This window comes from Phaethon lepturus, unplaced genomic scaffold (genome assembly GCF_000687285.1).
Source record: "Phaethon lepturus isolate BGI_N335 unplaced genomic scaffold, ASM68728v1 scaffold3675, whole genome shotgun sequence".
In the NCBI taxonomy this organism is placed as follows: Eukaryota; Metazoa; Chordata; class Aves; order Phaethontiformes; family Phaethontidae; genus Phaethon; species Phaethon lepturus.
Genome location: NW_010539704.1, coordinates 27,420 through 53,664, shown reverse-complemented (window position 1 = coordinate 53,664; position 26,245 = coordinate 27,420). Strand labels below are relative to the sequence as shown.

The 26,245-nt window shown below is 36.0% G+C and overlaps 1 protein-coding gene across 1 annotated transcript in view; it reads left to right on the top strand.

The window, feature by feature from the left end:
- The window catches only part of ITSN1 (intersectin 1 (SH3 domain protein)), a gene marked incomplete at its 3' end in the record, with an annotated part of 66,033 nt that overhangs the window by 18,585 nt on the left and 21,203 nt on the right, over positions 1-26,245 (top strand). Inside the window, exons 7-16 of the mRNA XM_010287180.1 lie at positions 2,589-2,689; positions 3,443-3,506; positions 5,493-5,630; positions 6,556-6,671; positions 7,821-7,853; positions 10,142-10,404; positions 11,225-11,374; positions 11,549-11,689; positions 17,625-17,712; positions 17,887-18,026. Of these exons, the coding sequence (XP_010285482.1) occupies positions 2,589-2,689; positions 3,443-3,506; positions 5,493-5,630; positions 6,556-6,671; positions 7,821-7,853; positions 10,142-10,404; positions 11,225-11,374; positions 11,549-11,689; positions 17,625-17,712; positions 17,887-18,026 (1,234 nt within the window). The remainder of the gene's footprint in view (positions 1-2,588; positions 2,690-3,442; positions 3,507-5,492; positions 5,631-6,555; positions 6,672-7,820; positions 7,854-10,141; positions 10,405-11,224; positions 11,375-11,548; positions 11,690-17,624; positions 17,713-17,886; positions 18,027-26,245) is intronic.

The window sequence follows — 26,245 nt, the reverse complement described above, 5'->3', positions numbered from 1 at the left end:
TGAGATACTGCTTCAGGACTTCATAGGATGCTGTGGTTTTACAAGGACTGCTCCATGAGTACTGAATCATTGAAATATAATAATTAACTATTACAGTATGTGTTGACACTATTTTCAAACTCTTGAAAAAGTTATTAGAAAAGCATTTGCTTTTGTAAACATAATCTGCATTGTGTAATACTGCACAGACACTCCTGTTAGTGTGAAAACATAACAATTAGCAACTCTAGGATTATTTTTAAAAGCAAAATATTTTCTAGTTCTCATATTTTAAATCCGCTTCGTAAACTGTTTCTTATATATTCTTCAAGTTCTGCATGAAAATCACCTAAAAGGAAAATGTATCATTAGGCAAAATGTATTTTACTACGGTCTGAGGAAATGTATCTAACAAAATAAAGCTTCCTTAGAGGGAGGTAAATAGTAATTTCCCAAAGTCTTTATAAATCAAAACTTTCTCACAGATCTATACTACAGTTTTTTTTTCACGAAGAAAATGGATTGCGGCATTATTCAATTATCTATTTTTATTTTCATTTTTCTTCTGCAGGTTTTTCTTGTGCCTTGCTATTAGATAAGTGACACTACTGGTTATTGGCAAATAGGATTAAAAATCTTTCAGAACAAACAATTCTTTTTCTGTTTGAAATCTAGTACTGTCAGGAACATGGTAGTGATGCTCTGATATAATTTCCAGAGGTACAAGAAGTTACCTGTTTTGTCTATAGCAACAGTTTTAGTATTCATAATGAATGAAGTTCAGGGAACTTCAGCTGAAATGGCTTCTGGATACTCTGTAAGAGGGCTGTCATACTTTTGGGGTTAACTATATCTGAATCTTGCTGGTCACTTTTATTGCCAACAGAGGCCTGAACCTCAGGTGAGATGACTTCTTTTCTGAGGTGAAATGGCATGGTTCTCTGAATTGGCTTGGGCTGAGATTGAAGCTTCTTTAGCTCAATCACAGTTACTTCAGTAACTCTGAAACGTCTGCCAGCACCGCAAGGGGTATTCCTTCAACAGATTACTGCTAGTGCTGAGTGATGAACTGCCATGTGTCTTCAAGTTTTATGTTGGAGAAAACAGATAGCAAGGTAATTGATTTGCAGAGTTTATGGAAAGGGAGGAAGAAGAGCCAGGTTCATTAAATTGAAACGTAAAGTTGAAGTAGGTTTTTTTTTGGTTTTTTTGTGTTTGGTTTTTGTTTTTTTTTAAGCTGAGAATTATTTTGAATTTTGAGAAGGGTGAAATAAAAAATTCCATTTGCAGTGCTTTTATCAGTCTGTCTGCCGAGCCACCAGTAGTGAACTCTTGGCGTGTATGAGTCAACTGTTTTGTCCTCCAGCATTTTTTCTTCCAAAACTACCATTTGGGTATCCATGAAGGAGGGTTTCATTACTTAATGTGTAGTAACCTTACTTCACAGATCAAGGTACATAGATATGTAAGACAAAAGTTGATATAATGTGTGGAAACCAAATCTAGAGGCAGGCATTCACATGGATAAAACTTAACCCCCACTTAATAGTGAGGGTTGTGGGTTTTTTGGGGAGTTTGGGGTTTTTAAAATTTTTTTAATTCCAGTTCTTATTTTCCCATGAAAGACTATTATTAAAGTACAATAGTTTGGAAATAGAAAATAGAAATAGAGGAATTAGCTGCTTTTGGTCTTGTCATGTGAGAATAGGGTATGAGGTCAATTAGTAGAGCATTTATATAATCCTTCTCACCTCAACTTTTAGAGATCATCTTATGCTATTGGCTCTGTGGACCAGGGAAAAGGGATTTGGCGGTTTTAGTTCTTTTTCTTTTTTTAACTGTAATTTGGTATGCTGTTACAAATGCTTATTTAATCTGGCTGCCTCCTTCCCCACTCTCTTCTTTTTTTCAACCTTAACAAAAAAGGACAAAGTTGGAATGTGCCTAAAGACAGAAAAACTGTGCTCATTGTTTTTCAGTATGAAGAATTGTCAGCCTTTAAACATCGGAAATTATAGCTACAAGTAACAGCACTCAACCTATTATGTGAATGAATTAGAAATGAGAATATTATATTTGTCAGTTGAGTTCCATTATGAGAAACTTTGATTGCTTTCACGTGTAGCTTTTTCACACTTTTGTCTATGTTTTCAGCACATTTTACATTTGTTTTCCTTAATCAGCTTATGAATTATTTGGCTTATTTAATGGAATTAACAACCAGTTAAAGACAGGGTAAAATGAGATATTACTTTTGCTGACTGCGGTAAGGCATTTCCTATTACATGTTTCGGTAAAAGCTTTTAGCTCCTCTAAACTCTTTAGGATACTTAATTCTCTGCTAGTAAAGAAAAAAGGAAAACTGTTAGGTCTCTCATTCAACTTTACCAAGAAACATCTTCTAAGACACTGAATTGTGATAAATGTTTTGAAACAAGAAGTTAAACCTGTTGTGGTTTCAGGAATAGAAGGGAATATTTGTGAAAAGAACCATTTTGGGCATAAAACTTGATCTCTATACAGCACTTCATCCTGTTTTACCTGTTAGCTTCATATGATTAGATTTCAAATTATATTTCCCCCCCTCCTTATTCTTTTTCTAATTCTAGTGTGCCTCCTGTGGCAGAGTGGGCTGTACCTCAGTCATCAAGACTGAAGTACAGACAGCTGTTCAATAGCCATGATAAAACAATGAGTGGACACTTAACAGGTATTGAAGCAGTTTTTGTTGTCTCCTTTTTCAAACTGTAAAAGACCAATTACAATAGCATTTAGAATGCTATTTAGATAGAAAGAGACTCTCATCTCTCTCTCTCTCTCTCTCTCTCTCTCTCTCTCTCTCTCTCTCTCGCCCCCTCTCTCTCTCTCTCTCTCTCTCTCTCTCTCTCTCTCTCTCTCTCTCTCTCTCGACACCGTCAATATTTTTCTCTTCTAATATCCCAAGTGCTTAATGATCCTGTTTAGAAGCAAATATTCATCGTAGCTGGGATCATTTTAACACTTTCTTTCATTTATTTTCTGCACAGTAAGTTAGCACTAGTAAATTATTCTTGGAAAGGGTACAACGGGTTGGTTATCTAAAAACTTGTGCAGTCATTTACAGTGTTCAGTTCATCCACTGATGTGGTTGCGTACCCAGTTTCGGAAAGAAACTAGAATGGTACACTGGCTTACTTTTACTACTTCTTGAAGCATCTCTTTGCCTTTCATAGCTTGCTTTTTTTTTTTTTTTAAATCTGAGTGATTGTTGTGGAGAAGGGAAGGGTTATGTATTTTTTAGTATTTTCCTTTTGGCGGGAGGGGGAGCCTAGAGATAGCAGTATTGTATAGCCTGTTCATGCTGATAATATCTCTTCAATGTTACCATTCAGAACTAAGCTTTGCTGTGCAGTAGCTACTTGATAATGCAAGAAAAGGAGAAAGTTTGCTTATTTGATTGTTAATTGTTGCTTCACTTTGTTAGGTCCACAAGCAAGAACTATTCTTATGCAGTCAAGTTTACCCCAGGCTCAGCTGGCTACAATATGGTAAAAAGAAATCTATCAATTTCCATCAAACTGGAAACTGTACTTAAACCTCTATACTGTATACTGTGGGTTTTTTTCTCCATTTTCAGTCTCCCTCCACTGATAAATCATTCTGCGTTGCTCTTTTTAATGTATAACTTCATAAACCAAAACCTGCACTGCTATGCTTATATTAATATTACTTCACAAAACTAAGAGCGAGCATCTTTTATGCTATGCATATAGATGTTTTTTAAGTTGGGTTTCAATTATGGGATTTTTAGGCAGACCAGATGTTCAGCCTCCTATGTCTTCCACATCCCTGGCCACTTGTGGCACAGCACCAGTGAAACATATATTTGCACAGGTAGTACAAAAAGAAGCTTAATCCAGAACCATACTTTCTTTGGGGCTTGTCTGCCTTTTATGCGAGTTTCTAAGGGCTTATTTCCAAGCGGCTGGAGTTACATATGTTTCAAAATAATGTATTTTAAAAGGATTTGTCTCAGCTTCTCTTGTTCCATTCAACTTCTTATTTGCTGAAGTTTATTATGTTCTTATCGTCACATGGAAAGTTGTTACTAATGAACGTCTGTATTTTATAAGTCTTTGCTTGAAAACCATTGTCAGCTCACTAACCCATCTGACTTCTGCATGAGGATGTCAACTGTGTTGTCTCTCTGATGTGGCAGTGCAGTAGCACTTGCTTTCTTTGCTAAGAACTGATGTTTTTGTTATATCTTAAAAAGCTCTGTCTCCTCTGTTTTCTAACAAAGCTACCATAAAGAAAAAAATATCAACCTAATCATCAGCAGATGATTAACCAAAAAATACTCCACTTACTGCCAGCGTTTAAGTAGATTGTGTGGGTAGGGAAATGACATCAGCATACTCCAGGAGTTCTAAACATAAGTCTTAATTTTTGACATTCAAAACTGCCAAGACAAAGAATGGATTTTATAGCTTTTGTTGTCCTCTAAGTATTGCTCCCTTTCCTGATACTTACTCCCTGGCAGTAGAACCGCTGTTGCTGTTCTCTGGGGCAATATTTGTCAGTCTATATTGGGATTGGATTCACTGGCTCATAGACACACAAAGTGAAGTACTGATATCCAGCCTGTCAGCTATTTTGTAGCAGCTGTTTTGGTATTGCCATAACAAAGATGTGGACCCAGACTGTCAGGATAGTGGATCAAATATATCTGTGCATGCTAAATTTTCCTTCTACTGGCTTGTTCTTGTGCCCCAACCAGCAAGGATCAAATGAGGCTCTAATTGTCTTCCAAATTTAAATCCCATAAACAAAGTCTTGTACCTTGCATTACCAAAATAATGTATCAGTTGCTTACCTTCGATTTTCACAGTATCATGGGAGATTTTCCTGCATGATTAGAGTGCAGCACGCTAGAGAAACAAAGTTGGTGTTTAGGCTGTTAAATTTTGTCCAATACCATCTTAATATGAGTAAAAGCATTTTGTGCATCTCTTGGAGCACTGGTTTTAGGCCATCAAGAGACATTACTCCATAATTTTTAATATGTGCATGATGCTAAAATGTTTTTGTGCTTGTCAGGACTAGAATGTTAATGACTTTGATTTTAATGCATATATATACTCTGGAATGTGAGGTAGGAGACCAATTCAAAAAGTTCTACCAGGCATCAGCTGATTCTTTTCTAAATTATATTGTGTAGTGGGTGTTCACAAGGTGTTCAAGAAAACTCCATTGATTAACATTACTTATACAGCATACCGTACAGGCAGCACTCAAACAGCAAGTAAGTAGAAGCCCTGGCTGTAAGGATAGTTCCAAGGCCAGGCATGCATGAGAAATGTGGGAAACAGTGAAGCATTTGGTTTTTGCTTTTTATTTGTTTTAAAGAAACAAAGTAATGTGGAAAAAAGTGAAGTGAATTAATTTGGAACTGAATACATTAAAACTATGCTTTTTAACAATGATTTTTAATCTTTAAGAATTTACTGACTTTGTACCTTTTCTTTAAAAAGGAATCTTTCAGATATCGATCAAGATGGAAAACTTACAGCCGAAGAGTTTATTCTGGCTATGCACTTAATTGATGTAGCTATGTCTGGTCAGCCGCTGCCACCTGTATTGCCTCCAGAGTATATTCCACCTTCATTTAGGTAACTGGTTATAATTCTGGAATAAATTGTTATTTTATTTGGGAAAGCTGTCATATGAGTGCAAAGGACAAGAGATTGAAAAGTAACCCTTCTCCTTTTTGTACTGCATCTATGGCACAGAGTGCCTTCTCATTTGGAAATGCTTGTCTCACTTTTTGGTTTTATTACAAGTAGTGGATGCTGGAATTAGCAAGAATTCCCTGTAAGAGTACAGTTTTGGTCAATGTTTTATGCTAGCGTACCTTCCAAAACTTACTCAGTCTGGCTGTAGAAATTTAGAGTGTTTTAGTTCAAGCTTATACTTCTGTAGAGCAAATGGGATGTACTGGAATTGAAAACATGCCATGAATTTACACTGTAGCAAATTCAGATGTCTTTTTTGGTACAGTTGTATCTGTGAATACTTGTCATTACTTCTATTTCTCTGTTTCACTCTTTTGTGGAGAAATGGGTGGCAATACAGTAACAGCAATGGAAAGAAATGTTTGCATACAGTCATAGCTTCATGTTCTTCAGGAGAATATGTAAAGATGACAATTTTTTTATTCTGTGTGGGGTCCTGTCTTTAGATTGACTATAGTAAGCTCTTCCTTTGTTTTTGCAACTTTTGCTGTAGTATAAGTCAGCATTTCTCCAACTTCAGACTGGTCACAAATAAGAGATCTTGGGGCCAGGGTTGAACACAGCTGTAAGTTGCATGGTGCTGTGAACTTTGAATGAGGTTTCTTAGGTCTCCAGTGTGTGCTGTTGGGACTCTGGAGGGCATTGTTATCTTAATGGCAGTGGCTGAGTAAAATCCTCTGGGCAACACTGAGGGAACATTAACTATCATTGCATTTAATTTATGATTTCATCATTAAATCATAAATAAATTTGTCAGGCAGAGGTTCTTTTAAGCAACTTGGAATTATCATTTTATTGACAGAAGAGTACGCTCTGGTAGTGGCATATCTGCTGTAAGTTCAGTATCTGTAGACCAAAGGTTACCAGAAGAACCAGCATTAGAAGAAGAACAGCAGCAACTGGAAAAGAAATTACCAGGTAAGCAAGCAACAATAGAGATGTATTGTGTCCTGTTATCAGAGGAATGTTGTCATCAAGTTATATGCTGTGGAGTTGTAAAGACTTACTAAGAAACCTTTTCTTTCTAGATCAGTTTGTGACATGTCAGAGACACAACCTTAGCCATTGCTTGGTCCAGCTGTTTCCTGACTGTTGCATGATCACTGTGTTAGTGACAATGGAGATATGAACAACTTTCTGGCTGCTTATCTTATGTACTCTCAACAGAGGCAGCACTTGGCAGACCTCTTATAGGACTGCAATGAAAACTTTTTACTACTTCCATCTTCTGACTGAGGTGGAGTGTAGTTTGGCTTATGTACTCTTTAAATGTTCACAGTACACATACAGAGGCTTGTTTCATTGCAGTCTGTGTAACAATATGCTTTTTTTATACAAGCAGCTCTGCTTTTGAGGGTGTAGGAGGAGGAAGAACAGGGAAAAAAGAAAGAGAGAAAGCCTCCTAAATGCTAAATGTTAGGAAACATCTTAACACTTTGATCATTCTTTAACTCTTCTTTGTACTTTCTTTACATTTGCTCTATTTTATTCTAAGGTGACTAGAATGTCACACAGTGGAAGATGTAGCAACATGACAGATTTATACAGTGCCGTAATAATGCTTTTCTGTTTTGTTCTGAATTATTTTTCAGGTTTTTTTTAATTGATTCCCAACACTGTATTGCCTCTTTGATCACAGCTTAGATCTGAGTCCATGTTTCAGAAGACTTTCCCCAGTGATGCCAACATCCTTCTACAAATCTATTAACCATTTTAGAGCTCATGACTGTGTATGTTTAGTTAGGATTATTTTGATTCCCCGTGTACACTACTCTGTATTCATTAACATTTGAATTTCTTCTGCTGTTTCATTGCCAGATCACTCAATTTTGTGAGATTCTTCTAAAGCTCTTCACAGTCAGGTTTTTATTTTAATACTGTGACTATCTGACATCATGTCCAGAAGCTGTCTTGTTACTTTTCAATCTCTCCCAGATCATTGTTGCACACTGAATAGCACAATTGCTAGTAGAGATCTTTGAAGGAGGCTACTAAGAATCTTTGTGTCACTGTGAGGGTTGGTAATTTATTTCACCCCTTGATTCTATTCTTTTGACTGTTTGTTAGTTCCCAAGGATCTTCTGTCTCTTTCCATACCAGGTTAGTTCAGGGGATCTGGTAGAACTCTTGTCTTTGGTTTGTATAACTAACTGCTGCTGGGTAGTTCCTGGCTGTAGAAGGATGAAGGGAGATAGTAGGGACCGCTGAAACAAACCTCACTGTGGTCTCACAATGAGGTGTTTGGTAACAGGTGAGATATAACCCTTCTGTATTGGCTTTTGGAGGCCTAAGTGTTGTGTCTCTGGAATCAGAGGAATTTGGTGTGCAGTTTGTAGTGTCAGGAAGGTCAACCACTTCCTTGGGTTAGTTTGTTTATTAGACTTCAAAATCATGCAGGTGTTCTTCTGTTGACCTGATCTTATTCAACTTGCTTATTGATACAATTGGGTCTATTGGACTTGAGGAGCAGCTTTTTCCTGCATTGGTTCTTCCATGGTATCATGTTTAGTCATGTATACTAACTAACTCTCTCTCTGTAGCCTCTGCTACTTTGCCCACTGTGGGAGTTGACTGACTTGTCTGTATCTTTCAGGATCATTATACTGTCTTTTCTTGAAAGACTGGTGTTGCACTTTCATCTTCTAGTCTTAACAGCACTGACGTTGATTAAATGATGGATTGCACAGCTAGTCATTTATGAATTTTGTATTTTAACTATGTATTAGTATTGTCTGGGTTTGGCAACCTGTTACTCTTCATATTTTGGTTTTATTTTTGTTCTAAAGCCATTTCTGTTTTCAGTTAAAGAGGAACTAGAGTGTATAAGCTGTTTACTGTATTTGATGTATAGATTTTCCGTTGTAAAGATTGCTTATAGTAGTGAATGTCATTTTGCTTCTTCATTGGCTTTGCTGAATCTGGCTAGGTGGTTTTTTTTTTCTTTTGAGACGTTTGAAAGAGCTTTTGTTGTTGCTTTTTATAACCTTTTAGAAGCTTTCCCTTAAAGATAGTAACACAAGCCAGTAGCTACTTACTTAATTTGATAAAAATTGTTATTTTCTATTTTCATACTTTGGATACGCTTTATTTTGTTACCCCCGGTAGCTACTTTGATTTTGCTGAGTAAACATTCTAGACTGTTGGGCAGCCATCTTATAACCTGGTGTTTCTTCTTAATGGTATGTGTTTTCTGAGCCTTAAACATGGTATCTTAATATCCATGCTACTTGCAAGTGTTTTGCCCTTCTACCTGTTCCTCTTAACTGACTTTCTTGACGTAACTATTTTTTCTTTCTTTTTTCCTTTTTTTCTTTGTTTCCTAAGTGGGGATTATAATTCTCTGTATCAGTCTGTATCTTAATTTTCTTTGAACCCAGTGGTTAATTTTAAATAAACTTGACAGACATCAAAGTGGTTAAATTTTTTAAAGTTTTATGAAACTTTATGATTGGCAATAGGAAAGGGGGCCAAACTTAGAAAAATACAAGAATTGAACTGGTGCAGCAGATGTCGGGCCAACATGTCAGTTGGTGTGTGCACACTTTGAAATAAATATGTGCTATCTCTTGACTTGCATGCCAAAAACGCACATGTTGGGCACGTAGGGAGAGAAATAGATAGTATGGGGTATGGGAATGGGACATATAGGGTATGAAAAGAAACAGAAGGTGAAGTAGAAAGAATAATTTGGAGGAACTGTGAGGGAAGGGCCTAGGAACGTGGAACAGGGGAAGGACAATCCCCAATATTGCAGAAGAATGTCAGGGAACCTGTGCTGGAACTGAGGTCATTCTTTTAGGATGGTGAATGATGAAGATGTGAATCTGCAGGAATCCAGTCTTCCTGACTTCAGCTGCTCAAGAACTTAAGCAAGCCATTTCTTTTCCTGACAGTAATGAGTAATCTTATGAGAATATAAAGTTTAAGTACATTCTGGTCATTTACATAATGGCTTTTTGATAATATCATCAGCTGAATTCTTTGCCTTACTTGTAGTAATTCAGGCGTTGGTTCTTGTACTGCTTTTAGTAATCAAATGTACAGACGAACCCCAGATTCTGTGTCCACACAAAGGATTAGCTGGCAAATGGATTGTCTAAATTATACCCACTTGCTGAGCCTTGTGGAGAAACCTAGAAGCCTGAGGAATGGGAACTGAAATTCACACCTTGGTTTCCTAAGGATGTAGGTTTAAGGAGATCTACAACATAAATGCTAATGATAAAACCTAGAATTACCTGTAGAGCTACATTATAAGTAGTTGAGAGCTGCATCTAATACTGTTGGAAGGTTGTTTCACTTTGATTCAGCATATGTGGATTTTTTTTTTTTTTAAACTTGGTAGCAAAGTTTAATTCTCCTTTGCCCCATGTTTCCACACATTAAAGTTACATTTGAAGATAAAAAACGTGAGAACTTTGAACGTGGCAATCTAGAACTTGAAAAACGGAGGCAGGCTCTTCTGGAACAGCAACGCAAAGAACAAGAGCGTCTAGCACAGCTGGAACGAGCAGAGCAGGAAAGGAAAGAACGTGAGCGGCAGGAGCAGGAACGTAAAAGACAACTGGAGCTAGAGAAACAATTGGAAAAACAACGGGAATTGGAACGACAGAGAGAAGAGGAAAGGAGGAAAGAAATAGAAAGAAGAGAGGTAACCAACTGGATAAAAGGAAGGTGGTTATGTCAGTGGCTGCTGTGTTTGATTAGAACAAAATGTAGTGTGAACATTAAATATTTTGCCATAATTTTTGGTAAGCAAACATTTAAAGAATTAAATTTCTGTGGTTTTGAAGGTAAGGAAAGAGTCAGCTGTCTCTCTTTGTTTTTCATGTGAAATTAATGGATCAGACATTTAGATCTAGGACAATGTGCTCCTAACCTCTGACTTACATTATTGTTATTGTTATTATTAATTTTTTTCTTTGTTATAAAGAGATGCTTGAATGAATGAAGAAAAACTTATGGGCATTGGTGGCATTCATGATTTTCCTGTAAGGAGTTAATTTGTTAAAGAAAACGCATACTGGTTGACTTATAAAGCTGTTATTTTTGCACATGGCAAATTAATGATGCATTAAGTGCAGTTTTGACTGTTCTTTGCAAAGCTGCAGAATGTCTAATGTCAGAGGTTGGAGAGAGATTTGAATGCTATCCTGGAGAGTTCTTGAAGTCTTAGTATGAACTTGTTAAATCAGAAGAGTAGATCTTGGGAAACTGATTAAAATGAAGTGATATTCTGTTTAGTCACCTATCAGCTATACAGCAAAGCCCATTTTCACCAGTGCTTTCAAGTGAGCACTTAAACAATTGAGCAATTGGTGTGCTTAAATAGAGGCACATATTTAGTCCACAGTTTATCAGTGTATTTAAATTGTTTTAAATGCACATTAGAATATGAATATCAGTGATTAGAATAGTTTCTCAAAATAGATATTTCATAATTTTAATTTTTTTTTTTTTTAATGCTAAAGGCTGCAAAACGGGAACTTGAGAGGCAACGGCAACTTGAGTGGGAGCGTAATCGTCGGCAAGAACTACTAAATCAAAGAAACAAAGAACAAGAGGATATAGTTGTTCTGAAGGCAAAGAAGAAGACCTTAGAATTTGAGCTGGAAGCTCTAGTAAGTGATCACATTGCAGATAAAACACACAAGCACAGTAGTGACTGTGATACGATCATGTTTGTTTTCTATAATTTCAACTTTTAAATACAGAACAAAACTACTTTTTAGATCCTGACTTGCATGACAAATGATTCTGGTAAAAAAGAGAGCTATTTTTTTTTTTTTCTAAAGAATGATAAAAAAAATCAGTTGGAAGGAAAGCTTCAGGATATCAGATGTCGGCTGTCTACCCAAAGACAAGAAATTGAAAGTACAAATAAATCTAGAGAACTGAGAATTGCAGAGATTACCCATTTGCAACAGCAGCTACAGGTGAGAAAACTTTCTCTAATTTTGTTCTTAGCCTTGCATTTTGACCTCCTCAGCTGCATCAATATCCTAAGCAAACTTGCCACAACATATGATGTGTAGTTCCTTGTACATGAGGAATTATTGTGGATAAGTTGTCATTCTTTTAAAGGAATGTTCTTCAGACATGTCTAAGGATTACTTCCTACACTTGAGGGTGTATCTGTGATTACTACTTCGTCCATGGAATCCTGTTGTGGGGAGCAATAAATAAATTGTTTAGCTGAAGATGTTAAAGAGTTTTGGGGAAGGAGAGTGATATTTTATGGCATGTATTTCTGTTGACGGTGATTGCTGGTTTTGTGCTGAAAGAAAGAATTGACCAGTTAAATGGCTTGTTGGTGATGCTTTTTATTTTTTTAACTATAAAATAATGAACTTTCAAAATTGAAGTTACCAGTTAAACCAGTTAGTTCTTGATCTAATGTTGTCATTAATCTTTCTTACTTCTCTATCTAAAATTCTCTGTCAAATTAAAGATGGAATTGAGTAAATGTCTACTTCGGGCGAAAGAATATTCTTTAAAATTTGGAAAGGTTTCCAGATGTTGTGGTTTAACCCCAGCCAGCAACTAAGTCCCACACAGCCGCTCACTCACTCCCCTCATGGTGATATGGAGGGAGAATCAGAAGAGTAAAAGTGAGAAAACTCGTGGGTTCAGATAAAGACGGTTTGACAGGTAAAGCAAAAGCCGCACATGCAAGCAAAGAAAACCAAGGAATTTATTCACCACTTCCTATGGGTAGGCAGGTGTTCAGCCATCTCCAGGAAAGCAGGGCTCCATCATGTGTAATGGTTACTTGGGAAGACAAACACTATCACTCTGAATGTGCCCCCCTTCCTCCTCCTTCCCCAACTGTATATACTGAGCATGATGTCATATGGTATGGAGTATCCCTTTGGCCAGTTAGGGTCAGCTGTCCTGGCTGTGTCCCCTCCCAGCTTCCTATACACCCCAGCCTGCTTGCTGGGGTGGGGTGAAAGGCGCAAAAGGCCTGTGTAAGCACTTACACAAAACCATCCCTGTGGTATCAACATTATTTTCATCCCAAATCCAAAACATAGCCTCATACTGACTTCTGTGAAGAAGACTAACTGTCCCAGCTGAAACCAGGACAGTTTGATCATCCCTGTTTGATTTAGGGATTTTTCTCTTTATTAAATATTTTATATTGCTTGAAATTGATTCTTGGCTGGTAATGAGGGCTCTCAGTGCTTTTCTACCACTACAAAGAGGATCTCGCACTTAGGTTTTGAAGGACTTATGTGTAAAACCTATCTTAAAACCTAATCCTATTTTTCCATTTCAACTTTCTCAGCACAATTAATATAGTACATTCATTTGAACAAAACCAGAACTTGTCAGCTCAGGTTTTTTCTTCTATGTATGAGTATTTTTGGAGTTATCTTCTTCTTTCTTAAAGCATCTTACATTTCTGTTGAAGTTTTGCGTACATCATTACACCTTTCACAAGTCATCTTTCTTTTGGCAGCACCTTGTTACAAGGAGTATAATTTAGGGATCATATTCTTGCACACTGTGCCCACTTGATGCAAAAAATAGCAAACGAAGTGCTACTGAGGGAAGCTTGTGTCGTAAACTGCTATAGCTAGGCTTGAAAACACTCTTCTTCCTTTAACAAAATGCTTCTGTATTGACAACTGAAAATGAAGTCAAACAGCATTGAATCAAGTGTAGGAAATTAAGTTACACTTAGCAGTACTGGCTCAAAGAGACAAAGAGCTGACTAGGCTTGATAGAAGGTGTGAAAAAGCCCCTATTTACCTGAGTAAGTTAAATGCTACTGGTCATATGTGCACAGCCAATCTCCATGTAAAAGCACAACCTCTTGTTTCCTCCAACCCTTCTATTCCAAAAGCTTTCCACAGAAATGGTCTCAGGTATTTACTTCAGAAGCAGCTAAGCAGCTACATAACCATTGATGGATAAATGCTATTTTAACAAATTGAATGGAATTCATATGTCATTTCTGTTAACTTGGTAATTTTTGTTCAGTTAGCCTCTGTATTCAGAAAAGATAAAGTATCTCTTTGCTTTTGTCATAATTTAACAAATTAAGAAGGAGAAAATGGTGTGTTACAGTAAAAAGCTGTAAGTGTTTATGTTGTAGTAAAGACCAATGTGCTACAGTTGGGATGGGGTCCCATTATAACAGACATAATAAAAAAAGTGAGAAAATATCATTATTATCAAGAACTTGGAATGAGCTTCCACTGCTGGGTATAATAAATGGGAGGTGCAGAGGGAAGAAAAAAGTGTGAAACCAACACTATTGGGACACAAGTAATGAGAAAGATAACCTATTTACAAGTAGATGTGGTTAGGTAGCTTATTAAAAAGTACTAGATAAACAAGTGACAGTGTTCTTTGTAGACTCATTAACAATTTTTTGAATTTTTAATCATATCCTGTGCTGATTGTAGATGTGCTTTTTCCTTCCTTACAGCTTTTATGCATTGGTTTTAACTACTTCACCATGAAAGGGAAAGTTAAGGAGGCAGAGGGATTCTTCACCTTCCTAACATTTAGTTCGTGCTACTTGTTACCAATCACAATGGTCAAAAAGCAGATTGCTTTATTTTTTGTCTTCAGCATTTTGACACCACTCTGAAATTTTATTGAAACATCTGGTGAAGTACAGTGAATTTTGCACAGTTGTCTACACTTTACTCTTGTTTTGGAGTCACTACTATATTTGTAGTGATTTTTAACCATCTCTGGTCATGGTAACTGGTACTAGATGGTATGTATCCAGCAGCTTATTTAATGCCTATTCACTTTCTAAATTGCTTCATTCACAATGACTGTAAGAGCACTTTGGTAATGAAAATCACACTTGCCTTTCTTGGTGGTTGTTTTGTTGGATTTTTGGTTTTGAGGTGGCTTTTTTTCAGTTTGACAGCAATAGCTGCGGCTTTGTGGTATTATCTGCTCTCAGGTCATCATTGATCTCTACCACTAATATTTCAGTTAGTGTTGCTTGAGGGGTTTATCACAATTGTGATTCCAGAAAGAAATGTCACTGCTTAGTAGAAAAGGCCAAATTTTATCTGGGGAGAATCTAAAAGAGAGATAGGTTTTTCCTGAAAAAAAGAGGAGTTTCTCAGATATCCTGTAAATTTTACTATCTGATCTGTAGAGGAAAGACTAAAGCAGAAAGTGTTTTGTTTTATTTAAAGGAGATTCTGATTCTCTAAACTCTCCAATAGATTAAAAAGTCAATATTGGCAGTTATCTTTGTAGGATGATGTATCTTCACTTGGAAATATTTTGGTTTAATACATCTGACCCTTGCTAGGGCAAGATGAGTTAATTCAAAGGAGTAATTATTCTTCAACCTATTAATTAGTTTCAAGAGGGAGTTTGATTAAACTTATGAAGAAACTGTATAACAATTAATCCTGGGTGATGAAAAGTTGTGCTAGTTATATGAATCTGAGGTATCTGGTAGAGTGGTTTTTCCACGGAAGTTCGGAAGGATCCCGCCTCCCGAACACCTAAACTGTATGTGTTTGAATTATGTTTATACTGTCTGCAGGGCTTCTGCTAGTTACCTGCAGGGATTGTTTGCCTCCTTGATGAACACTTTGGCTCCCAAGTAATTTGGCTTTCCTCTGAAGCACTGGAAGCAGGGTATGTGGCAGAGACTTAAGATGTATAGTGATACCTCAGTTTCTCATACCCCCTCTTGCTCAGGATGTAGGGTTAGAAGATAACTTTCCCTCATTAGATTGACAGGAACTGGTTTCTGATTGCTTTGTTTGCTTTCTGCTATATCAGACATTATTCAATTCTTGGAAATTTCTTGTTGCATGAAACTTTAGTATTAGTAATTAATTGCTTTCATCTGTTTCTTCAGTACAACTAAAGGATGTGGGAGAGCATGTTGTGGATGCTCTTGGAATAGATGCTTATTACATGGTTGTCTGTGATTTAAGGAAACAGAACTGGACCCTCTTGATCCCTTGGCATTTGCTGTCCTTAAATACTCTTCAAACCATTCTGTGTATTAAAATTGAGTAATCTGGAGTTTAGAAGTGTTCTGGCCTTTAAAAATGAGCAACTAAGGTTAGGATTACATTCCACCCTGAAATATTGTCCTATGATACTTCTTGTGCTTGAAGAATGATAATTTTTCTGTATACCCTGTTTCATTTTGACATCCATTCTGCTATTTGGCTTATCTAAATGGTTCTTGAATTCAAATGACTGAATTTTTATATCCTTGTGTCTTGAAAGGTGATTTCCTTTCCTCTTTCTCTTGAGGTTTATCCGTCAATACACTTAGTCTACTAGATGCCACCTTTCTCAGATTATACTACTTGAAAACTTCATTTCACGATACCTGTGTGCTATACTAATTTAATAATGGCATGGGGCATGCAGGTATTTCAGTGGGAGGGTGTGGTGGAAAGTGTGAACACGAAGGACAGTGATTTGCATGTAGTTTAAGAACATAGTAATGGTGGTTGTTGGGAAGGAGGCAGGTCCCCTCAGGCAGATGATTAGGAAAATGATGCATTGTACATTGGTGTTTCTCCTTTGGTTCTAGGTAGGGAATAATAGTCCCATGACAGGAGTATCTGGCCTTCATGTTATCCTTGAAGAGCTGAAAAAGATCTGCTGAGGCTATAGGCAATGCAGCTGAACAGTGAGGGATACATGTAACTCCTAATAGTCAAATGCATAATTTATCTTAATTTTGGTGTTTTGTGAATTTTTAAAGTCCTTAACTCTGCTGTGCTAAGTATTTTTTCTGGAACATAAAGAGATTACAGTAGTCTGCAGTCATTGCATAATCATAAGACCTGAGCTGTCCGCTGCAGAGGCCCAATCAAAGACTGCCATGAGTAAAGTGAGATGACTACGAAGTCACGTCAGTAAGGTCAACCTTGTCGTCTTCTAACAAAAACTAAAAACTTTTCATGGGACTCATTCTGGTATTAAGCGATTAGGTGGCATTTATTCTTAGGATCGTATTATGTCATTTGCAATCCTTCATGACAAATTGAAATTGTCAGATGGTTAATTCCTCAAAAGCCTGCAATTCAAGACAACTGCTGAAATAAATTACTTTGTTCGTCTGAAAGATGGGACATTGACACTCAGGCAGCTTTTATAAAATAAGCTATTTCATATTATCTTTCTATAATACGTTTTGACAACTTGAAGTTGAAGGTCAAGGCTTTTGAAAGGTGTATGAAGTACCACTTCATCCTCCAGAAAGATCAAGGATTATATGTGAGAGAGAGAGAGAGAGAGATAGATATGAGATCCACCAAAGGAGGAATTTCTCATCTGCAGGGTCCCCTGTAATATATCGATGTACAATCTTATGACTGTGTGTTTGAAATTGAGAGAGATCATGGTCTTCTTTCAAGAGTGATAAATCAAGAGATCTAGGACTCAAGTATTCTCATCTAACAGAGCTTGTGTTGCATAGCTTTTGGCCATAATATCTTCTTACTATTGTTGATCAAAATTAATATTCACTTATTAAAATGATACTTAAATGGTTCATAAGTGCTTGTTTTAACATTTCCTGAAATCTATCCTTGTCTTTTTTCCCTGAATTTCAAGTAATGCCAAGCCAAGTTACATATTCAATGAGAGCCAATTGTCAGGTAATATGCTTAAATTTGATACGCTCAAATTTTATATGCTCGCTTTTTTGTATTGGCAGAGAACTATGTATGAGTGGCAGTACCACAGAGATAGTGGTTGGATAACAGCAATAATACATAAATTAGTGAGAGAAAAAGTAGAGTCATTTCAGAAGAAATGAAAATGAGAGGTTTTATAGCCAAGGTCATCCTTCACTCACCTTTTCACCTGTGTCTCTTCTTGCTTTCTATCTCCTCGTTGTCTTCTATTCAGGAATCTCAGCAGATGCTTGGAAGATTGATTCCAGAAAAGCAATTGCTTAATGACCAGCTAAAGCAAGTTCAACAGAACAGTTTGCACAGTAAGTATATTTTTGTACATGTCCAAGTTTGTATAGGATGTAATGCTGCATTGCACAGTGTACTCTGTAATTTCTTTCTTTGTGTTGCGAGATGCATGTTGAAAAATGTTGCTTTCTATGACCTAAAATTCTCCGTGTAAGAAAATATTTATTTGACAATATGTTTAAATACAGGAGATTCTCTTCTCACTATCAAAAGAGCCTTAGAAGCAAAGGAACTAGCACGTCAACAGCTTCGAGACCAGCTAGATGAGGTAGAAAAAGAAACCAGATCTAAACTTCAGGAAATTGATATTTTCAATAATCAACTAAAGGTAACCCTAGACTTTTTAACCCTTTCTTCTAAATGTTCAGTTAATTCTTTTCTAACTTGATTATGGAAAAAAAAATTGAACTAGAATGATTGATTTAGAATGTCAGTTTGGGGAACATTCTCAATTTTTTTTTTAAAAGAAAATACTAATTAGCATCCGAACTCAGAGTTTGAATCAACTTAATCTGCAGAATCTATTTAAGAATAAATTTGAGCTCTGATTCCAGATCCGTGGTTGCAAATATGAAATTGCCAGTTTCTGCCCTTTTGCATCAAAGTGCAAGACTGTAGTAGGTCAGCAAATCTACTGGAATCAGTACTTCAAATTGAAATCTTTAATAAAGAGACTTGATTTTCTACTGACATGCAGAATTTTTATCTGCTGTTCATAAGCTCATACTTGTTCCTGAATGTAGTTGTCTGTTGTTTGTGGTTTCATGCTTTATTGATCAGTCTTTTGTTAAAACTGTGTGATTTTTGTTTATTTCTGTACAAGAGAATTACAGAAATTGCAAAAGTCAGTAGAAGAATGTTCTTCAGAGAGAGGTTATAAATCAGTCTTTAGTTACAAACTTTTGATAGTGTTCATTTTTTCATAAAATTTTCTAATGTTAAAGTACTTTCTCTGCTAATTCAACTGACGGTTTCTCCTGAAAGCTCACTAGAAAAATACTCAATTTTCTGCAAGGTATAATAAATTGTGCTACAACTATTTAGAAGGAAAAGCACTATGATAGATACATTAATGTTTCTGTAGTTGTTTTGAAATTAGTATAACTGTGATTACATCAGATACTTTAGGATGGAAGGCATGTTTGAATTTAAGCAGCAAATAGCTCATTTTAATATTAAAATTATTAATAATTATAGGAGAAATTAAAAGCTGTAGACCATACTACTACCACCTGTTTCAATGCCAATTCAAAGATGACTCTCACAGTCTTAGGCAGTGAGGTACAAAGGGGAGAATCTCTGCAGAGTCATGAGAGACACAAACCAAATAAAATATTTGCAATTTATTTTTAAAAGAAAATAGAATGGTTTACCTCACTATTTTTTTTTCTTTTAATATATATATATATGCTTTTTGGACACATCTTAATGTGTCATGCTTTTTGGGTGTTTTTTTTTTCTTTTCAAATTGAGTCCTTTTGAAGTGTTTTGCAGATAAATATGACCAAAGGATATTAATTCTAAAATTAGTGCCAGCATTTGATTTGATTATAAATGACCCGAACAGCTTATAAATAGGCAGGGGGGTGAATAATCTTAGTACTGTGACAGTAGCAGAAAAAAACCCCAAAACAAGCAAACAAAATTCAGTACTTTAAATACTGAGGCGCTTGACTTAACAAATAACGAACTAATGATAATTAAAAATGGAAAATGCACATTAAACAAAGACATAGATTTATCAGAATGTCTGCCATCTATCCAAGAATGCCTTGTCTAATTGTAAACTATTTTGCAGTTTAACGGGGAAATTGATTTTTGTGTTCAAATCTTAGTATTTAGAGCTATCACCTTAAATGCTGAAAATCAGTTATGTAGACAGTACTTTGGGAAGACTTCAGCAAGTCTTCTCTGGCTTGAGGATATTGTGTTTGGGTTGAGGATATTGTGTTCTTTATTTCATAATGTGTAGAAGCAGTGCTTAATAGGGAGACCACTTTTTGACGCTGTATGCTGGTATTTTTGCCTTGCTGCAGCTTGCTTTTCTTGCTTGGGAAAGATGAGTTTAAGAGGTGAAAACAAGGCAGTGGGGCAGGTGTACTGTTCAAACTGAGAGGTGGGAGCTTAATTCAGAGAGAGTTGTATCTTATCCTTTTTGTAGTTTCACTACGTGTGCAAGATGTATTTTGAGGGGGCTGGATGATTTTATCCCTGGATATAAATATCTCCAAAAGCATATATACTTTTCCTGGACACAGCGTGGAATGGTTGTAGTACTCCTATTGCCAGAGAAACAGCTTCGAAGATGCTGTGTGTGCAGCAGTGATTTAATGGCTGTTGTTCTTGTGGAGAGAGCTCTCAGAATGCCTTGCATATGAGACTTTATGCACAAAGCTTGTGAAAGCTTTCCTGAGATTCTTAGTTTTATTAGGGTTTGTGTGAAGTGGAAGTTCTGTTCCTAAATCAAGGCAGAACACCCCTATCACTTAGGTAATAATAATGCTCAAAACAAAGTAGCCTAGGAACTTGCATAATTCTCAGATGCTTTTACCTGAACAATGAAACATTTGTGACAACTTTTAGGAACTGTCATTGGAAAGGTGACTGTTGCACTTGAATTTGGTAGAAAACTGCATATAAATAATTGCCAAATTAATAGTTTCCCCAATTAACAGAGAACCTTTTGTTTACTAATATATTAGTAACTGGGTGCAGAAATACAGCAGGCTCATTTGGTGCTAAAATACCTAGCAGTTTATATAATTATCAGCCAAATGTATAATGCTCACATTTAAATGTAAACCTTTTTAAATAATGTATTCAAAATTCTACCAAAGCTGAGCTCTAAATATAATAAGGGCTTCTTATCTTGTAAATTAAGGGAAAATATATGAAGATGGAAAATACAGAAATATTTATTTTTAAAATTATTTTTTAATAAAAAAATTCGAACTGCATTTTTAATCAAGGCTGTTCCTAAATTATACGTTTAAAACTGATGGACTTTTTCAGTGGTGATCTACTCTTAACTCTGTACTTCAGTATACTGAGTGAGAGATGCACATTTGATGGGGTGGCTGTTAGGATGGCAACACCATAATTCATGTTGGTTTGCGCAGCTTTTGTTCTCTGACAAGTGATAGAGAGGCACTGGTGCTTGCGTTGTCTTCTGTAATACAGCTAGCTTCTGGACGAGAAGCAGAATGATGTGGTACTGTGTGTGAACTCCCAGAAAAAATTGCATATCTAAATACTCTTTAGGTGTACATGATCTTACAGCATTTTGCACTTATTTCCTACTGGGAGAGGGAGTAATACGTGTCTTTACTTAGTCAAAATGCTTAATTTAATAGAGAACAGAACCAAAATTGTAAATATGTAAGCTATTGCTCTCTGAGTACAAAATATATGCCAAACGAGTTTTGATGAGATGCTTAAGAGACAGTGAAGTTGACAGCAACATTAAATTATAACCTTTTGTCATCATGGTTGAGAGTTATTCCTTATGTTATTGGCTATGAATATCGGTTGCATTATCTCCTATGTGAATACATCCTTAAGTTTTGTAAAACTCCATTTCTAATTCATTCTCTTGAAATAGAGACTACACTTTATCTACTGATAGCCCGTGCAGAAATATGCTGTGATAATAAAAGATAAAATGAACTATTTAACTAGTATCTAGTGTGCCTTTTCACTGATGAGACTAAGATTTAGTTGATGTTCTGATATATTTTAGGTTAAAGGTCAGCTTATTAACACCATATTAGTATACAGTGGATTGCACTGCATTTGCTGCCATATTAAAATTTCTATGTTCTGCAGTAAATGAATACTTAAAATTGGCCTTAAATTGCCTTATCTTTGCTTCATGTCCTAATATCAGGTATGAGTGACTAGGGAGATAAATTAATTTTTTTTTTCCCACTGCATCTTTTTTTACCCCTCCAAAACAACTGATTTAAATTTCTTCTGATTTAGTCCTTTCAAGATCAAGTACTTTTATTTCAACTTAACATCTCAAGAGTTGGAAGTGTTTACAGAATTTGGTTCCTTTTCAAAAACTTTCTGGAGTATAAAATGTTATTAATATTTCAAAACAAGTAGTTTCAAGTATCTCTATTGAATACCTTTAGGTAGAATCACATGGTTTCAGAAAGCTGCTAGTACTTAGAATTATTTGACTTCTAGGGCATTGTTTTAACCTGAAGCCACAATGTTGGAAAAGTGTACTTGTTTTGCAAAGAAGTATGTACCTTAGCCTGCAGCTGGTCAGATATCCTTTTAAATCAGATTTGAGGCATTTTATCAGAGAAGATAATAGTCTTGTGGATTGTGCTGTATTTGGCTTAGAGTAAGTGACTGAATCTGTAACAAGGTTGAAAGTTGGGCCACTTATTTGTATACTTAATTACGGTTCACAGAGTCTTGGATCAAACTTCTGTACTCTTTAAGAATCTTAGCCTAGAAATCTTAATAATTAAAATTGGTACAGATATTAGTAAAATGTAACTAGGCCCTTGTTTATATTCTCAATTTTATAAAATAATTCTGCAGAAGAGAAGGCTTTATATTTAGGTTTCCTGCTTGTATAGTTCTACTATAATTTACCTTTACAAATTCTTTCTACATTCAGCGTGAATTTACATTTAAATTTTGCAAAGGTCAGTTGTTACACACTGTTAAATAAAGCAATTAAAATAATTCCTCATACAATTTTTGTCTCTAAAGATGAAATAATAATTTCATATAGCATAGAAGAATCAAGTATCTAGAGTTTATCTGTGTTACTGCATGGGAGAAGACAACTAAATTAGTGTTTCTGAAATATGTTAATTTTGCTGAGAAGCTATTCTCAGTGCCTGGAAAAGGTGGTAAACAACTAGAATCAAGTTCTTAAAAATGTTTTACATTTTGTGTCATGTTCCAGTTGTTGTCAGTCCCTGTCTGGTCAGTGTGCACTGGACAAGTCTTGCATATGAATGCCTGTTTACATTTGAGCATTTCTTTCTTCCAGTCAGTGGCAATGGAAGATGCAATGCTGCAGTGCCTGGCAGTTCTCCTGGGCTGCGTCAACTACTTAGACTCCTTTCTAAAGGTCTCCATGCCATACTCAGGCAGTACACAACTATATCAATCTGAGTGATGAACCTCCTCCAGTTATGTGCTTCACTTTACGATAAACAGATGAGTGTGCAGTGTTTAACTAAGTTAGTATTTAATAAGAGGTGCTAGCACTAAAACATAACCAAAGAGACGAGTTTATAATTTGGTTCTTTATCTAATCCTTACTGCCTAGATGAGGAGTGTGCCTTGAATTGCAACCTGGGCAAGGTACTAGTTCGTTATTTTTGCCTTTTGCTTACCTGAAACATCAAGATTTTAAGTTAATTGCCTATTTTGGTCATGATGTTCAGAATTTTTAAGAAGAAAACACTTTTATGTTAAATACTCCTACACAGCACTGTAATTTGTGATTCCAGACATGAGAGAGACGGCAATACGTTTCCTTTCTCAAATCCCCTATGGCTATAATGTGGGGTGGAAGGAGAAACTGTCTCTGTCAAGGACAAAGCAGGCTCTTTGGGAGCTGGGGAGTGGGGTAGAAGAGTGTTGCTGTGGGAAAGCCTCAGTGAGCACAGAACTGTAGGGTTCTTTCCTCTGTGATCAAATGCTCTGGTTTGTCTCAAGGGGAGAAGATTTGATAGAAACCTTGTGTTGTAATCCCTGAAGTATCCTAAGTTCTATTGTCTTTCTGTCAAAAGGCAAAATTTGGGCTTAAACAACTAAGTTTCTAACGTTAAGGTTTTCATAGCAATATGACTTGTCTGTATATAGTGAATATTACTCTGCTGTATGAAACTCATATTTTAATTCATATTCAATATTATGTGGGTTTCTAAATGTGGCTATTGTAACATCTCAAAATTATACTTGTTAGTCTGTTTGTGAATTAAGTGGAAAGGTAACAATTTCTCTCTGCTTTTAAGGTAAGACATGCTTTGTCCTGCACACCAGAAACAAGCAAAGCATTGCTATGTCTTTGGAGTGACAATATACGATTTGTAAATGTACAGCTTTTAAGTTGCTTGTGTTTGTAAAAGATGAGTGTAGGACTGTGCTGAATATTCAGCTGGCAAATGTTTCATTTTGTTGACTGTTGAAGTGTTACTATAATTTTGTTCAACTGCTGTCCTATAGCACTGTGAGAGATGCTGATTCTTTCTCCCCAATCCTCCCACTGTTACTTGGCAAAGCAACAGAGCATCTATCTGTTGCATGAGATGCTGATAAAAATCTTTGTTTCCTCCTAGCTAACGCAAAGAAGGATATATATTGCATTTTGTTATCTCCAAAAATATTCCATCCAGTGCTAGGAGTATAAGCTACGTTAGTTTTTCTTAACTGTTACAGGCATGTCACAGAAAAATCTCTTCACAAAATACTGAACTAGCACATTGGTTTAGCTGGGAGGAAATAATGTCTTAGCATGTCTATGGAAAACTTAAATGATTATTAAAATGTTCTTGAGATCCTAACTTAGCTGAGCATATAGACAAAATAAGCAAATAAAATAATTTAATTATTTGGAGCAGAGTTGGCAGCAACACTTAACTGCTGTGATGCAGCCGTTAATGATCCTACTATACGTACTCAGTATGAGAAACTACTTGCTTCACACAGACATGGAGGCATGGCAGCATGGATCTTAGCTACAATTTCCCCAAGTTTTCTATATGTCACTTTTACTGCCAAATATCATATGTTTAGAGGTGAGATAAACTTACATGTCTAAACTATAGTTAAAATATAAAATTTGGGCTGGCCTTATAGTCGGACATCTAGTGGAAGGAAGTAATGTTTGGTGTACAGATGTCTTGCAAGTTGTAACTTGTTTTTATGTATTTGCACGATTCAAGAAGTTTTTCTAAAGGGGGTAAAATACCAATATTCTGAATTAGATATAGATTCTTCCTGATTCTGTGTATCTAGATGAACTGAATCATTCTTTCTAGTTTACAAATTTCTTGTTAAAAAGTAAACTAAGCTCAGATACTTGCATCGGGATTGTCTCACTTAAAGCTTTTGAGATTTATTGGCTTTTTTTGTTTAACTATGATAACCTTCATACTCTTCAAGAATTTTAGTTCCTCTTTCTTTGCCTATTGATTATTTCTATTTAACTGCTCAAACACCAAAGTTTGGGATAAAGATGCTAAGGGGAAGAAAAAACAAACCTGGAAGGCACTGTTTTGCAAGTAACAACAGGTTATCTTCGGTGTTGCCTTATTAGAAATGTGTGACTATCCCAGATCTCTCTGTTCAATAGCAAGAGGAGTTCTCATCGGCCAGGAATCAGAATCTTGAGCTTCTTGGCATACAAAATTAAGCGGCAGGAGGGGACATGAATGTGAAGGAAAGCTAGAGCAAGTAGAACAGTCAAGGATTTCTAAAAGGAAGCCTGGGCTAAAGCTGAACTAAATGTAGGAGTCAGAAACCTACGCTTTGGATAGCAGTCTCTTTACCCAGACAAGAGAAACAGCTTGTTAAAAATCCTGAATACTAGTCAAGATATTTGATACTTCATAGAAGTAGTATTTTAGCTTCAGGACCTTTGTAGATACTTAGGTTTATAGATTTCTGCAATCTACAAAAATCTCTAATAGTGTTGGCCAGGTGGAAAACTGCTTTCAACTGTGCTATTTTCAAATCTATGCCCTTTCAGATGAATGCTTGTAAAATACTCTACTGCTAATGTTCTTATGGTCATATATTTGTCCTTTTCACCTGTACATATTTTTTGATACAAATAAGGGTTCAGGTGATCACGTAGAGAAAATGGGAACTGTGATTCCCCTAGAGATGTTCATTTGAAACAAGGGCCAAATCCATTGTACCTCAATATATTACAAGTGTAACAACATTAAAGACTCTGAATTAATAACGTACAGTTATTGGAAGTGACTGTTCACTCTAGTTAGCACTTCAGAAATTTATAGTCCAGTCAGAGGCCTCCTTTAGCTGCAGGTGTAGTTGGCCAACTGTGTGTTCACTGCAGTCTCGCAGTCCCTTTATTTTCTCATTGTTCTTTATGGGCCAACTACTAAAACCCCATTATGTTCAATATAGCTAATGTATTTCCCTTTTCCTTAGTCCAAAATAGTCTATGCATGAATGTTTATAATCATGGGCTTTCAGGGTTTAAAAATTTTCCCAAAGGCAATATCCTGCCTGAATAATTCTGGTGATTTTGCAGGAGCAGTTTATTTTACATTCTGTAATATCCATTCTAGATACTAACTGTCTACTAAGCTTTAATGTGACTATGGAAAGTAATGATGATCATAAAATATGGTATTGTCCAAATTATCTCTGTATTTCAGTGAGTTTCATGGCCTTAGCACAGTTTTAATTAAAACTTGTATAAGAACTGATTATCTCTTTAATAATGTTGAATTCAGTTTTCATTGAATTTAAAATTGAGGATCATTAATGAAATGAAACTGAGGTAGGACGTGAGGTTCATCTTAACTTTTTTTTTAAACT